Here is a 15,624-nt window from a genome sequence, read left to right on the forward strand (position 1 = left end):
AAGGATAAATATTGCTTTGTCTTTTTCTGTTTTTTTTATTTTTTTTTATTTTATGTATTTATTTTATTTTAATATTGGGTATCTTGGGCTATTTTAACACCTTGCTAAGAATAACCCTAATTGTAACATTAGTTTTCTTCATGGTAAATAATGTTTCTTTTTATAATATCTACATCTGCATCAGTATCCTTCTATTTTCACAAACTATTACAGCCTTGCCACCTGGCATGCAGCATTGAAACTTGCAGGATCTTCTGGCAGAACTGTTTCACCTGACATAATTATGTTTTGTATTCAAAATTATATGAGTGATAAAAAAAAATTGGGAGGATTTATATGATATTTACTGTAAGTTCTTTTTAGCAATCATGTATTTTACCTTACCAGAAATATAATTTTATTTATAGGACTGCAGTAGCAGAAATCCTAGATGTTGCTTTGAATGCATTAGAGGCATTGCCTGAATGGCCAAAAATACAACCTTTCTTCCATGTTATTCAAAAATTTTTAAATACTACTTTGAATGCTTTAATTGGTAAGTTATTTTTATCCTTTTAATTTTTTACTGAAAATTTCAGTTTGTTTATAATATTGGAAGTACCATTATTTATATGAGATATTTCCCATGGCAAACATACAAATCTGCATATCTTTGAATGGGTTGGTGAGGGGCATGCACAGTAATTCCTGGAAAATGATTTCCCTTTAGTCAAATTTTGAAATGAAGACTTGGGGATCTGTTTCTCAGAGATATTATCTAATTTTTTTGTGCTTTATATAAATAAACTGAGAAATATTTATGAAAACTAATTCTTCCATTACATTTTCTTGAACTTTAATTATCAGTAAAAATCATTCCAGATATAATGGCTTCATTGCTGTCAATTTTTTGTGAAGCAGAATTTACAGCTCCTCTAGAATTATTTTAAAAATTCCAAAATGTCCTTGGGGGGGGGGAGCCGAAGTCCCCAGAACATTTTGGTGATCTGGTGATTATTTAATATTATATAATTATACTGCTATGTGCTAATGTATGTAAAAATTGCAAATTTTGAATGTATGCTACCCCAATGACACTCCCAAAATTTTGGGGTGCACCACTGAGGTGCGAGCATTTTTGGAAAAAATTTTGGTGATCTGTGCCTCTTTTTAACTGTTGTCATTATTCTTTCAAATTGCTTGCCTGAAGCTGACTTCCTTATCTGTGACCAAACGAAAATGCCTTCTTTGATCTTCACATCAGATCAAAACTTGGAACTTGATTACAAAGATATTTAACCTTTAGCAGACATATCCGAAAAAAAGTTACACCCACAGACATAAGTACTCCATGATACCATTAAAGTGTTTGAAATAAAGGCAATCAGTAATTTAAAATTAGACCCATCATTAACGTATTTGTTATCTTGATAGCATAATGAATGTAAGGAGAAACAATACATATTTTTAATTGTTAATTTAATTAATTTATTTTTTATAAGTTAATATCAATCAGGTTTAAAAAGTTATTACAACAAAAATTCAATATTTTGATAAACATATATAAAAAGCTATATAACTTATTTCAAAAGTATTAAAAGGAGTTTTAAAATAAAATTTAACAATAAAAGTTTAAGAACAAAAAACTTCAAAATAAAATAAAAAATAAGGTTAAAAGCTTCAATGGGTTGATCAGGGGCATGCACAAAAATTCCTGGAAAATGATTTTACAATAAAAACTTTATTCAGTGAAATCATTTTAAGAATAAAAAAGTTTAAAATAAAAATTTTATAAAAAGTGTTTCTTTTTATGCTTTATTTTAAAAAATAATATTTCAAAAATTAAATATTTAAAAAATATTAACTATTTGAGAATCATATTTTCTCCTGCCATATTCTGACATGATTGAATTTCTGCACTCAAGCTTGTAATATATGTGATTTAGAATAAAAATATAAATTAATAATAAATTTGCAAATGAAATTGGTAATCACAGATGCTGATGTAATAATAAAGGTTTACTTTATTACATTTTTTAGAATTGTGGGCAATAATGATCGGCACATATGAAATATTGAGTTGCAATTTCAGCTCATATCAGTTAATGAGCAATATTTTATATTCTGTTAATGAGCTATATTTTGCATATGGCTGTGTGCTAGCTGAACACTAGTACTAGAAAACTAATTTAAATAAATATAAAACTGAATTTTGAATTATTATTATTATTATAATAACTTACAATATAAGTGGAATTATTATTACAATAACTTACAAGATCAGGTGTGGAATTTAAAGTCCACCAAAAAATTATAACCCAAATAGTAATAGTATTCACCATATAGTGCAAGGAAGCCACAGGCTTTTGCTGCACAAAAAAAAAAAAAAAAAAATCACCAAGTAGATAAAAAAATTCAAATTATATGCTTCTCTCCTCACACTGGTAGCTATCTAGTGGACCTTTGAATTCATTCAAACTATCAGCCTCAACTACAAAAAAAAACTGTGAGTGCAGCTTGTTCCAGCAATCAATGACTCGCTGGCTAAAAGAAAACTTCCTATAATCTAATATAAATCTCAACTCTTATAATGGAATTCCTTATAACTGTGAAAACTCTGCCTTCATTCATTTTAATAATCCCTCTCAGAGCCTTATAAACCTCAGTCATGTTACCTCTGAGGTGACTGGGTTGCCAAGCCCACATAATCAGAGTCTTTCCTTGTGCACTCATGCTTTTTCCCAATCTCATCAATCAAGTTGCCTGTCTTTGGACCCTTTCAAAAGCTCAGTGTCTTTTTTTAGATGAGGTCTCCATACTTAACACAGAATTCCATATGTGGTCTTACAATTGCTTTATGCAAAGGGATTATGACCTTCCTATCTCTACAGGATAACATTCAATAAATCATTGATAGGACATCATGGGATTTCCTGGCTGCCTGTTTACACTGTTCAGAAAATTTCATATTTTCTCATATCATAATTCCCAGACCCCTTTCTTCCTCTACTGTTTTTAATTCAACCCTACCAAGTGTATAATTTATTTGTGGATTTCTATTCCCCAAGTGTAAGACCTTGCATTTAGCAGCATTAAAACATAGCTGCCACTTCTCTGACCACTTTGAAGTCTTCCTGAAGTAGTGCTGCTTGGCACTGATCATTAACGACTCTTAAAAATTTTTGTCATCTGCAAATTTTGACATCATGCCTTCTATCCCTTTTTTGATGCTATTTATGAAAATGAGAAACAACAGTGATCCAAGAACTAATCTTTGAGGGACCCCACTCCTGACATTATACCAATCTGAAGAATATCCATTAATCAGAACTTTGCCTTCTGTCCTGCAGCCACCCAGCAATCCGCCTTAGAATCTTACCAGTAATACCAACCTGTTCAAGCTTATGGAGTAACCTCTCATGAACGACCACGTCAGGTGCTGTGCTAAACTCCAAACAAACTATATCGAATTTGTTTGCTACATCTAGCTCATGAGTAACTGTGTCAAAGTAGCCCAGTAAGTTAATTAAACATGATTTTTCCTCAACAAAGCCATGTTGTGTGTGTGTGTGTGTGTGTGTGTCCTTCAGAATGCCATATCTATCTAAATGTTCCTGGATTGCATTCTTAATCATTGAGATTTTTCTAAGAGTTTTCCTACCACTGAAGTCAGACTAAACCTGTCCGTAGTTACCAACTTCACTCTTAGAACCACATTTTATGTATTGGTGATATGTTGGCAGTTCTCCAATCTAAAGGAATCTCCCCGGAGTTCAAAGATGTCCTCATAATTAACCTCAGTGGTTCAATACACTCCTTGGCAGTCATGGCAGTTCCTGCAGTTATGGCATTAACTGCAAGAACCTTACTTACCTTTATACTCAAAAGTTTTTCTAATAAACAGTCATCTGTAATTACTAAATCACTAATTTATTATGGCTCAGCCTTAGTCAGACAGCCTCTTCTCAGCATGAAGGGTCTTTCATCAGTAAAGACCGATGCAAAGTACCTATTCAATTCATCCATAACATCAGGTGGGGTATCTAAGACTTTCTCATACCTGGTGCACAAGGGTCTGATCTGATTAGGTTTCTTTTTCTTCATTGCATTCACATAGATGAAAAATTCCTTGTCCCTATTCTTTGCTGTCTTAGTTAATGCTTTCTCTTACATAGCCTTGGCCTTCCTTTACCTTATTTGTGGTACTATTACAGATCAACTTTTACCTTTTATAGGCTTCAATACTTTTCATCACTCTGTAACAATCTCATGCTACTTTTTTCTGTTCTATTTTGACTTGCCTGTTCTGCAGTCATTAATTTCGGCATCCTCTGCCTGCAATATTTTCTTAATGGTATGTATGCAGTCATGATTTCTGTGATTTTTGCTTTAAAAATATTCCCTAATTCAAATGTATTCACCCTAACCCGGCAATTCGCCCAATTCATAGATGTCATATAATGGCTTTGCCTTAAAAAGTCAGTCTCCCCGTTGTGAAGTTAAAACCTGGGCATTTACCTTTAACTACTGCAACATCTTTCTTCATCTTCCAATTGATGGTTGCATAATCAATTCCTGATAATAGTTTCTATACTTTAAGTTTTGTGATGTCATCTGATTCATTAGTAATAATGAGGTCAAGAATATTCTCACCCCTAGTACTTTCTCTAATGTGCTGGTACAAATAATAATCATCTAGTCTATTTAAAAAAAAAATTCCCCAATGGTGAGTTTCCCCTCTCACTTTTTCCAATCAGTCTGGTACAGATTAAAGTCACTCATAAGAAGACATTCACACTTGCCCATTCCATCTGCATGTAGAGACTCTAGTCATACTCTTCATAATCTTATAGTTGTAGATTACTCCCAATATCATTATGCCTTTGCTTCCAACAAATTCACACCATACAGATTCTGTACTGGCAGATGTAACTTCAGACTCAGCAAAATCTCTTTTTGCACTCAGGCTGCTTTTGATAAGAAGCACCCCTTTTACCTTCACTATCTTTTCTAAATACATTATACAAATAAAATACAAATAAAACACTTCAAAAAAATTTAAACAATGGCATGTAAGATATGAAATCAAAACCAAAAATAAATTTAATCTTAATTCAACCAGTGCAGCAAAACACACCTTTTAACCACTTTGTTTAATTCAAGAAATGTGGAAATTAATTTCCACATTTCTTGAATTAAACAAAAATTTCACCCCAACCATGAATGCATCTTAGCATTGTGGATTTCTATCCACTGAAAACCAATAGAAACACCAAAGTCAGGAGCTCAAACAAAGAGATTTTGGATTCTCATTCTCATGCAGACTATATCTAAACACTATATCTTTATCTATAGCTAAACAAATGAGGAGATTAATTAAATGACTAAAGGAATGTTGGAAAATCACCTTAGATGTTATTGCTTTATTCCATAACTGAAAGAGGTGCATTTTAATTTCCATATTTTTGAAAATTTTGCCAGTAATTGGATATTTAAAAAGTTCATTTGGGGGATTGAAAATCCTAACTTTAAATTCAAACTTTGTGAGCAAAGTAACAGTTGCTTTATTATTTTGTAAATTATGTTTTGTGTTGCAACAATAAGTTGAGAGCTCCATTTGTAACAAATTATTTTTAACATTATTTTATGGTAATGTTCTTGCAATGTGAATAATGTTGCAGTTTTCTTGACAAGATATTCTGTAAACAGTATTATTTATATCTTGGGTATCTAAATCCTGGTGAACTTTCAGGACCTAGACGTTTTGTCCACTGATGCTTTATCTTTTCAGGGAAAGCTACAAGGCACTCCAGTGGTGAAAGAAGAATGTAGTGTTATCAAAACAAAATATTTTTCCTTTGCTATCCCTGAATCCAGAAATGGCTTTGAGATGATGGCTGTAGCCCCACACTCTTTCAAACTCTTTTCCCAATTAGCATTAGCATTAGCATTAGTAGAGGCATACGATGCAAGAAAGCAAGCTTATTCAGCATCAGCCCAAAAAAAAAAAAAAAAAAACCCTCTCCCATTTCACCCCTCCGTTCGTTCGAAATACCTGTCCAGTTGAGCTTTAAATTTGTTTAGGCTATCAACTTCAACAACAAGTGATGGAAGTCGGTTCCACCAACCAACCACCCGCTGGCCAAAGGCAAATTTCCGCACATCTATATGACATCCGTCCTTCCTCAATTTGAATTTATGCCCTCTGAGGTGATTATTCTGAGAAAGATGAAGAATCCCATTGGCATTGAGCATGCTCAAACCATTCAAGGCCTTATACACCTCTATCAGATCACCTCGCCGGTGCCTAGTCTCCAGACTCTGTAATTTGCAAAACTTAAGCCTTTCTTCGTAAGAGCAACCCTTTGTTCCATTTACTAATCTTGTTGCCCTTCTCTGTACCCGTTCCAGCAGCTCTACATCCTTCTTGAAATGAGGCCTCCAGACCTGTATACAGTACTCAAGGTGTGGCCTAACCATTGCCTTATACAAGGGAATAATCACCTCCTTATCCCTGCTAGAAAAATTCCTGTATATCATTGACAAGACACCATGAGCTACTCTTGCAGCTCGTCTGCACTGCTCAGAGAACTTCATATCTCCCTGCACAATTACCCCCAGGTCCTTTTCATTCTCCACCACTGTCAGTGTGGTACCGCAGAGTTGATACGTTGCTCTGGGGTTACTGTTTCCCATATGCAGTACTTTACATTTGTCAATTTTAAACTTCATTTGCCACCTCTCAGCCCATCTGTTCAACCTTTCCAGATCCTGTTGCAGCAGCATAGCGTCAGTAGTGTCCTTGACGACCCTGCCAACCTTTGTATCATCTGCAAACTTGGACATTAAACTTGATATCCCATCATCAATATCATTCATAAACACCGAAAACAACAACGGACCCAACACTGAACCTTGAGGAACTCCACTAATAACATTAGTCCACGTTGAGCAGTGTCCATTGATTACCACTCTCTGTCTTCTGCCACTCAACCATCCCCTTATCCATAGCAGCAATTTGCCTCCAATGCCACACTGCTCCAATTTGTGCAGCAGTCTTCCATGTGCAACAGTATCAAAAGCCTTTCTAAGATCCAAATATATAATATCAAAGTTATTCCCTGCATCCAGTTCTTTTGTGACTACATCATAGTATCCAATCAAATTGGTCAGGCAAGACCTGCCCTTAACAAAACCATGCTGCGTCTGAGCTATAACTGAATTCTTGTCTAGATGATCCTGCAGTGCTTCTTTAACCAGTGCCTCCATTAATTTACCTGGAACAGAAGTTAAACTCACAGGTCTATAATTACTTGTGTCAGCCTTTGATCCTCCTTTGTGAATTGGGGTTACATTTGCACATCTCCAGTCTATGGGTACCTCCCCTGAGTCCAAAGAAGCTCTCATAATTATGGCTAGGGGTTTGCATACTTCCTTTGCTGCCTCCTTTAATATAACTGGATAGATCCCATCCACCCCAGGTGCCTTTTTTATGTTTATCCTCAACAATCTCTCCTCCACTTTCCTCTCAGTTATTACAAAATCATCCAGCTCACTGCCAATGTTTACTTTACCTACATCATTCTCCTTCCTGAATAACTCCTCATGCGTGAATGTAGATGCAAAATACTCGTTTAGATTGTTAGCCACCTGAGCAGGATCCTCAACTGTTGAACCATCAATATCCAGTGGACCAATCTGATTCATCCCTTTCCTTCTCGAGTTCAAGTATGTAAAGAACTCTTTTCTGTTTTTCTTTGCATCCTTTGCCAAGGATTTTTCGTAGTCTGCCTTTGCCTGCCTAATCTCCTTTGTGACTTGGTTACAGACCAACTTATATCTATCATAGGCTTCCATGTCACCCATTAATTTATATGTATCCCATGCATTTTTCTTCTCTGCCACATGTCTCATTAGTTCATCTGACAACCATTTAGGCCTAAACCTTGAACAATATTTCTTAGTTGGTATGTAAAGCCTGGTAGCCTCCAAGATTAGTTCCTTGAATGCTTCCCATTTTGAGTTTGCTGTTGGTAACATCATCAGTTGGTCCCACTGTATAGAATTTAAATACTGTCTCAGACCATCATAGTCGCCTTTACGAAAACAAAAACCCTTCCCTTTACCTCTGATGGTAGTTACCTCCTTGAGTAAATCCCACTTCAACACACTGTGATCACTGCCACCTAGTGGTTCATTTATCTGCAGGTTCTTAATGCATGAAGAGTCACTACTGATAATCAGATCAAGAGTATTGCTCCCTCTTGTTGCCTCACGAACATGCTGGTGTAGAAAACAATCATCCAATAAATCCACAAAAGCCTTGCTAGTGTGCGAGTGACCAACCCACAAATTCCAGTCAATATCTGGGAAATTAAAATCCCCCATTATAAGACTCTCTGATTTACTGGCCCACTCTATTTCCCTGTACAATATCTTATTATACTCATCAGAGTCATTAGGCCTATAGCACACTCCTACTCTCAATTTTGATTTCCCTATTTAACTTTCCCTATTTTCCTTTCCTAATTTAACTTGTTGCTTGGTATCCCCTTTTATCTGTTATTTTTCAAATTCGGAATTCACACTGTTGGTTTTTTTCTTTCAAAGTTATATTATTTTTATAATATTGTTTCTGTTATTTTATATTTTAGTTATCAGAGATAATCTTTTATGTTTGATATTTGAAATAAAATTATTAGATGCTCTGTCCCTTCCAGCGGTGCTGTCTGTAGGTATTTATATTCATATTCACATGTTTTTAGTTCATTCTTACAGTTTTGCTGGTCAGAAAAATGTATGCTTACGAGTTATAATGTGGGGGCTACAACCGCTCATCTCAGATGTTTCTGGATTGAGGGGTATATTGAAACACTTCTTCCTTTTTCCACTGGAGTGCCTTTTAGCTTTCCCTGAAGAGAGAAGATATCAGTGGCCAAATTTACTTCTACATATTCTCAGGTGTATTTTTACCATCCTTGCTTTCACTAGCATTTAGCATTAGCATTAGTAGAGGCATATGATGCAAGAAAGCAAGCTTATGCAGCATCAGCCAGAGAAAAAAAAAAAACAAACCCTTTCACTTCACCCCTCCGTTCGTTCGAAATACCTGTCCAGCTGAGTCTTAAATTTATTTAGGCTATCAACTTCCACAACAACGGATGGAATTCTGTTCCACCAACCAACTACCTGCTGACTAAACACAAATTTCCGGACATCTATCCTACATCTGTCTTTCCTCAATTTGAATTTATGCCCTCTCAGGTGATTATTCTGAGCAAAAGGCAGAATCCCATCAGCATTGAGCATGCTCAAACCATTCAAGGCTTTATACACCTCTATCAGATCACCTTGCTGGTGCCTAGTCTCCAGACACTGTAATTTGCAAAACTTTAGCCTTTCTTCATATGAGCAACCCTTTGTTCCATTCATTAACCTTGTTGCCCTTCTCTGTACTCATTCCAGCAGCTCTACATCCTTCTTGAAATGAGGCCTCCAGACCTGTATACAGTACTCAAAGTGTGGCCTGACCATTGCCTTATACAAGGGAATAATCACCTCCTTATCCCTGCCAGAAAAATTCCTGTATATCATTGATACGACACCATGAGCTACTCTTGCAGCTCTTCTGCACTGCTTAGAGAACTTCATATCTGCCTGCACAACCACCCCCAGGTCTCTTTCATTCTCTACCACTGTCAGTGTAGTACCACAGAGTTGATATGTTGCTCTGGGGTTGCTGTTTCCCATATGTAGTACTTTACATTTGTCAATGTTAAACTTCATTTGCCCACCTCTCAGCCCATCTGCTCAACCTTTCCAGATCCTGTTGCAGCAGCATAGCGTCAGTAGTGTCCTTAACAATCATGCCAACTTTTGTATCGTCTGCAAACTTGGACATTAACCTTGATATACCATCATCAATATTATTTATAAATACAGAAACATTAGTCCATGACACAATAACATTAGTTCACGATAAGCAGTCCACGATTACCACTCTCTGTCTTCTCCCCCTCAACCAACCCTTTATCCATAGCAGCAATTTGCCTCCAATGCCACACTGCTCCAATTTGTGCAGCAGTCTTCCATGTGCAACAGTATCAAAAGCCTTTCTAAGATCCAAGTATATAATATCAAAGTTATTCCCTGCATCCAGTTCTTTTGTGACTGCATCATAGTATCCAATCAAATTGGTCAGGCAAGACTTCCTCTTAACAAAAGCGTAGCACACGCTTCTTGATTAGACCGGGGTTCGAGCCCGTGCCCACCAAATACGGAGGGGATGCGGAAAGGTCAGAGAATGACCACCGCATATCCCCGCAGCAATATGGCCTTAGTTGCTAATGCTCCTAAAAACAAGATAACAACAACAATCTTAACAAAACCATGGTGTGTCCGAGCTATAACTGAAGTCTTGTCTAGATGATCCTGCAGTGCTTCTTTAACCAGTGCCTCCATTAATTTTCCTGGAACAGAAGTTAAACTCACAGGTCTATAATTACTTGTGTCAGCCTTTGCGCCTCCTTTGTGAATTGGGGGTCACATTTGCACATCTCCAGTCTATGGGTACCTCCCCTGAGTCCAAGGAAGCTCTCATAATTATGGCTAAGGGTTTACTTACTTCCTTTGCTGCCTCCTTTAATATAACTGGATAGATCCCATGCACCCCCGGGTGCCTTTCTTGTGTTTATCTTCAACAATTTCTCCTCCACTTTTCTTTCAGTTATTACAAGATTCTCTAGCTTACTGCCAGAGTTGAATAAACCTCTGATATTCCCCTTGCTGAATAACTCGTGTGTGAATGTCGATGCAAAATATTCATTCAGTTTGTTAGCTACCTGAGCAGGATCATCAACAGTTGACCCATCGATATCAAGTGGACCATTCTGATTCATCCCCTTCCTTCTAGAGTTTATATAAGAAAATAACTCTTTACTGTTTTCTTTGCATCTTTGCCAAAGATTTCTCATAATCTGCCTTTGCCTGCCTAACCTCCTTTGTAACTTGGTTAACAGGTCAACTTATATCTATCATAGGTTTCTGTGTTATGTGTTAATTTATATGTATCCCAAGCATTTTCCTTCTCTGTCATATGTCTCATTAGTTCATCTGATATCCATTTTATAGTTATCCTTCTTTCTCCAACCACTTCATTCACTTTATATAAGGGCAGACTTTATTTATCTTTTATTTATTTTTTATTTTATTTATTTTTATTTTATTAATAGCAAGATACACAACAGGTAACCATTAACAGTGTATCTGAGATCAGATCAATAAACATAATAACAATAATATGAAATCCAACAGGACGATAAACATTGATATAGATTCAAACAATAAAAGCATATGTACAAAAGAGGATTGTATTAAGTTAAGTTACCGGTAAAACAAGTAATAATTAATCCGTTAGAGAATAGAAAAATAATATAACAAATAAAAAGCTACAATAATTAGATGTGAGCTAGTCACTTTGCAGTTTAAGTGAAGAGGCAAACTTGTGGATGGAGTTCATCAGTGATTGGGAGTTGTCAAAGAAGTCAATGCGAGAGTCATTTGCTGATTTTCTGATTCTGTTCAGTGGACTGAACTTCATTAAGTCCGTGTTGGCAGAGTCAAGGCGAAACGGTGTAAGGTTCCTGACTTGTCTACAAGGAGCATTGAAGTTTATTTTACTCAGGATATCAGATGCTTCGTAAATTCCAGTGATTACTTTGGCTAGAAGGGCGATGTCAGCAGTAACTCTTCTAGTGCACAGAGGCCTCAGATGAAAGTAATCACACAGCGATTCGTAATACACTGAGTGATAGAATAGAGGATTGCGGTACGTAAGGTAACGGACAAAGTTTTTTTGGACTGCTTCAGTTTTGTTAGTTAAAGTCTTTGTGTGAGGATTCCAGATGGGTGAACTGAATTCAAGGATTGGCAGAACAATAGTTTTATAGAGGATAACCGCATATTTGTAGCTTTTGAACTTGTATGTGTTCCGTTTGATGAATCCCAGTGTTTTGAATGCTTTGCTGGTGATTTTAAGGACACGGGCATCGAATTTAGCACTGCTGGAAAAGAGAATCCCTAAGTCGTTAACTTGGTCACACCTTTCGATGATCACAGAGTTAATACTATACTCCGTATTCATTAGTTGTGGAGATCTGCAAGATGAGAATGAGATTACTTTGCACTTCGAGGGGTTAGCAGACAAGCCATTCAGAGATAGCCACAGAGAGAATTTATTGAGAGCACATTGAAGCTGTTGAGAATCGGTAGTCTCCTTCACTGCTGAGTAGATCTTAAGATCATCTGCATAGAGAGCAACTTGAACATTGGAGGTGTACATGAAAGAAGGAAGATCATTTACGAAAACAATGAAGAGAAGAGGACCTAAGGGAGAGCCTTGTGGTACTCCGCTTAGTGGTATAAAACAGTCTGAGTTCTCTTGATCTATGATAACGCTCAAGGAACGATGCGTAGCCATGAGAGCAAAGGGTCACGGATACCATATAGCTTAAGTTTTTCAAGAAGTTGTTCGTGCGGGACTTTATCAAATGCCTTGGATATATCTGTGTAGACTGCATCAACTTGTAGGTGGTTATCAAGAGCTTCCGAAGTGTATTGCCAGAAAGGAAGTAAATTTGTGACTACTGACTTGCCACTGCAGAAACCATGTTGATTCTGATCGATAAAAGGCTTGAAGAATTCGAAGAGATGTTTGTGCACTGCTGTGTCGAAGAGTTTAGCCAGGCTGTTTTGCAAGGTTATGGGTCTGTAATCACATACGTCATTTTTATCACCTTTTTTGAAAATAGGAACTATTGCGGTACGTAAGGTAACGGACAAAGTTTTTTTGGACTGCTTCAATTTTGTTAGTTAAAGTCTTTGTGTGAGGATTCCAGATGGGTGAACTGAATTCAAGGATTGGCAGAACAATAGTTTTTGTTATAATTTTTCAGATCCCCCATTCGATCAGTTACTCTTAGACTATTATATGTATCTTATCACAGTAATATGGACTGTATATATGAAGGGACCAAGGATCTGCACAGCAAGACAACATGTTCTTCTGATTCCACCAACAGACAGAGACCTCAGCAGAAGTTACCCATATTAACCAGCAAAACCAAGTTGGAAAAAGGTGTTATTGCAGGATCAAACACAAGAAAAACAACTAAGGCTTCTTGCCAACAGTGTTGGCAGGAGCAGAAGTGGACACCCACCCATGAAGAACAGAATACCAACATCCTGTCCACTTCTGCAAAGAAATTTCTCTGTTCGTGTATAAAAAATAATATACTGATCAATGTAAATAAAAGTGTGCCGTCCACCAATTCATCCATTATGTAATCCAAACTCTTCCAATTGCAAAAGAATATTCCTCCTTTTCTGCAAAAACTGAATTTGAAAAATTTTGAAAGGTAATAAAAGTTTCCCTTGTTTTAAAAGTAATGGCTCAGTCCCATCTACCAAACAAGTAACATCAACAACATTATGTACTAATTCCAGACTTACATCAGCATATTCCAAACAATCAAATATAACATGTTTCCATGTTTTTAGATCATCACATGTAGAGTTGCATCTTTCTACAAATACAAGTTAGTTAGTTACTTATTTGGTTTTTAGGAGCATTAGCAGCTAAGGCCATATTGCTCCGGGATATGTGGTGGTCATTCCCTGACCTTTCCGCATCCTCCGTATTTGGTGGTGACGGGCTCGACCCCAGGGGCTCACATCTGGTGAGTATGGGCTTGGCACACCCAGGGTCCTCAGCTGGATATCATCATTCTTCTCTTTCTCGGTGATTTCCTTCTACTTCTCTCTCTCTCTCTCTCTCTCTCTCTCTCTCTCTCTCTCTCTCTCTCTCTCTCTCTCTCTCTCTCTCACACACACACACACACACACACACACATACACACACACACATACACACACACACAGGGTAACTCAGAAATTTTTTTTTTTGGCTGGTGCAGCATAAGCCTCAGGCTTCCTTGCACCATATGGCTAATAATAATAATAATAATAACCCCGGTCTAATCAAGAAGCGTTATGCTATGCACTGCTGCTCCTTCCCACCTGGCTACGGAGGCGTCTACTAGAAATCCAAGACTATGTAGCTTAGCAAAAAATGACCTGTGACCTGTTAATAAGAACGTACAACACAGATTAGGTACCAACCAGATCAGTTTAATATAATTTATACATTAGCATAAGGGAAAAATTTGAATGTTTTTCTGCCTTTTTTCCGAACAATTCCATTTGATTTGCCACTTTTGTAAAAGGATTTGCTCCCAAATCCTTTTACAAAAGTGATGTCCATCAATGTCCATCAATGAGATTTTATTCACCTTCTCAAAGGCCTCGATTTAATAACTGTAAATCAAGTGGCATTTTTCCAGCCAACACTTCCAAAGCTTCTATGGAAACTGTTCTGCAAGCCATAACCATTTTGAGTATAACTTGATGTATTGAATAACGCTTTCTAGTGTTTTTTTACCTTGATGGAAACATACCGTCCCTTAGACGATTATTAAAAACTTGTAACAATTCATTTAAATAAATATTAGAGAATTCATTGATTGCCTCTCCCTCCAGTAGGTCTGTACCTGGACATTTGTTATTTTTAATGGACTTAATAATGGTGAGAATAGCAGAACAGGATCCATATGGGTTGCTAGAAAGAGTGTCAGATAAAAAAAATTAACAAGTTTTGGATCTCATGAACAAAGCCAAAATCCATATGGTGCTATCTGTACACAATTGTGTGGCAAAAGCATGGCCTGCCATATACTCCCAATTCTGTTATGATTTCATGTGCACAGAGTGGGTAGCATCAAATTAATCATCTTCAGTTCAGCATGTCCAAATTACAGATGATGCATGGCCCATTGGAAGCATCAGTTCAAACTATCTTTGAATAAAAGATAATGAATGAACAAAAAAAGTTCCGAAAACGTTTTATGAAAGAGAAACAAACTGTACCTCCAGAGAAAGCTAAAAGATGTGCACTCGACACTGTTGAGTGCACAGATCAATTTGTTACTACCGTGATGTGACTACTATAGCTGTATTACTGTTACAGTTGACATTTGCAAATATGTCAACAGAGGATTTGACACAAATATATTTAGCTTGACAAGAGATAAGACTGTACATGAAGAGGTTTAGAACTGTGGATCAGAGAGATATAGCAGAAGCAAAAACATCCATTTGGAAGGTCTTGAACTTGCTCAGAGCTGTATCACACAGGTAAAATAAGATATGGTAGTTATACACATATATATGTGTATTTGATTATAAATATGTATTGCATATATATTTATAATCAAATATAATTACATTCGATTATAAATATATATGATTTTGATTATAATCAAGATTACAATAAAATTTGCAATCCCTGCAAAGCTTTAGCTAACTAGTATTATCTTAGCAAGTTTTGTCCAAATGAAGTCCAAAAGAAAGGTGGGGGGGGTGAAACATTATTCACGTAATCACTTCAAAATTTGATTCTGTTGATCATTTTATTATATTTATTTCAGAACTGGATAATAACATCAAAAATGGAACATTGGTAGTTTGGTTATATTTTACGGAGGGGTTTTTCTATTCATTATCAGATGAAAGCAAAGTGAGTATATTTTG

The 15,624-nt window shown here is 36.4% G+C and overlaps 1 protein-coding gene across 5 annotated transcripts in view; it reads left to right on the plus strand.

Moving 5' to 3' along the window:
* Positions 1-15,624, plus strand: part of LOC150082988 (uncharacterized) — a 1,785,507-nt gene that overhangs the window by 225,116 nt on the left and 1,544,767 nt on the right. For all 5 annotated transcript variants that reach the window (XM_090377722.1, XM_090377724.1, XM_090377725.1 and 2 more), the window contains exons 13-14: positions 408-535; positions 15,522-15,610. In XM_090377722.1, coding sequence (XP_090233848.1) covers positions 408-535; positions 15,522-15,610 — 217 coding nt within the window. The remainder of the gene's footprint in view (positions 1-407; positions 536-15,521; positions 15,611-15,624) is intronic.

The sequence above is a fragment of the Mastigoproctus giganteus genome, chromosome 7 (genome assembly GCF_048544385.1).
Source record: "Mastigoproctus giganteus isolate SK-2022 chromosome 7, ASM4854438v1, whole genome shotgun sequence".
NCBI lineage: Eukaryota > Metazoa > Arthropoda > Arachnida > Uropygi > Thelyphonidae > Mastigoproctus > Mastigoproctus giganteus.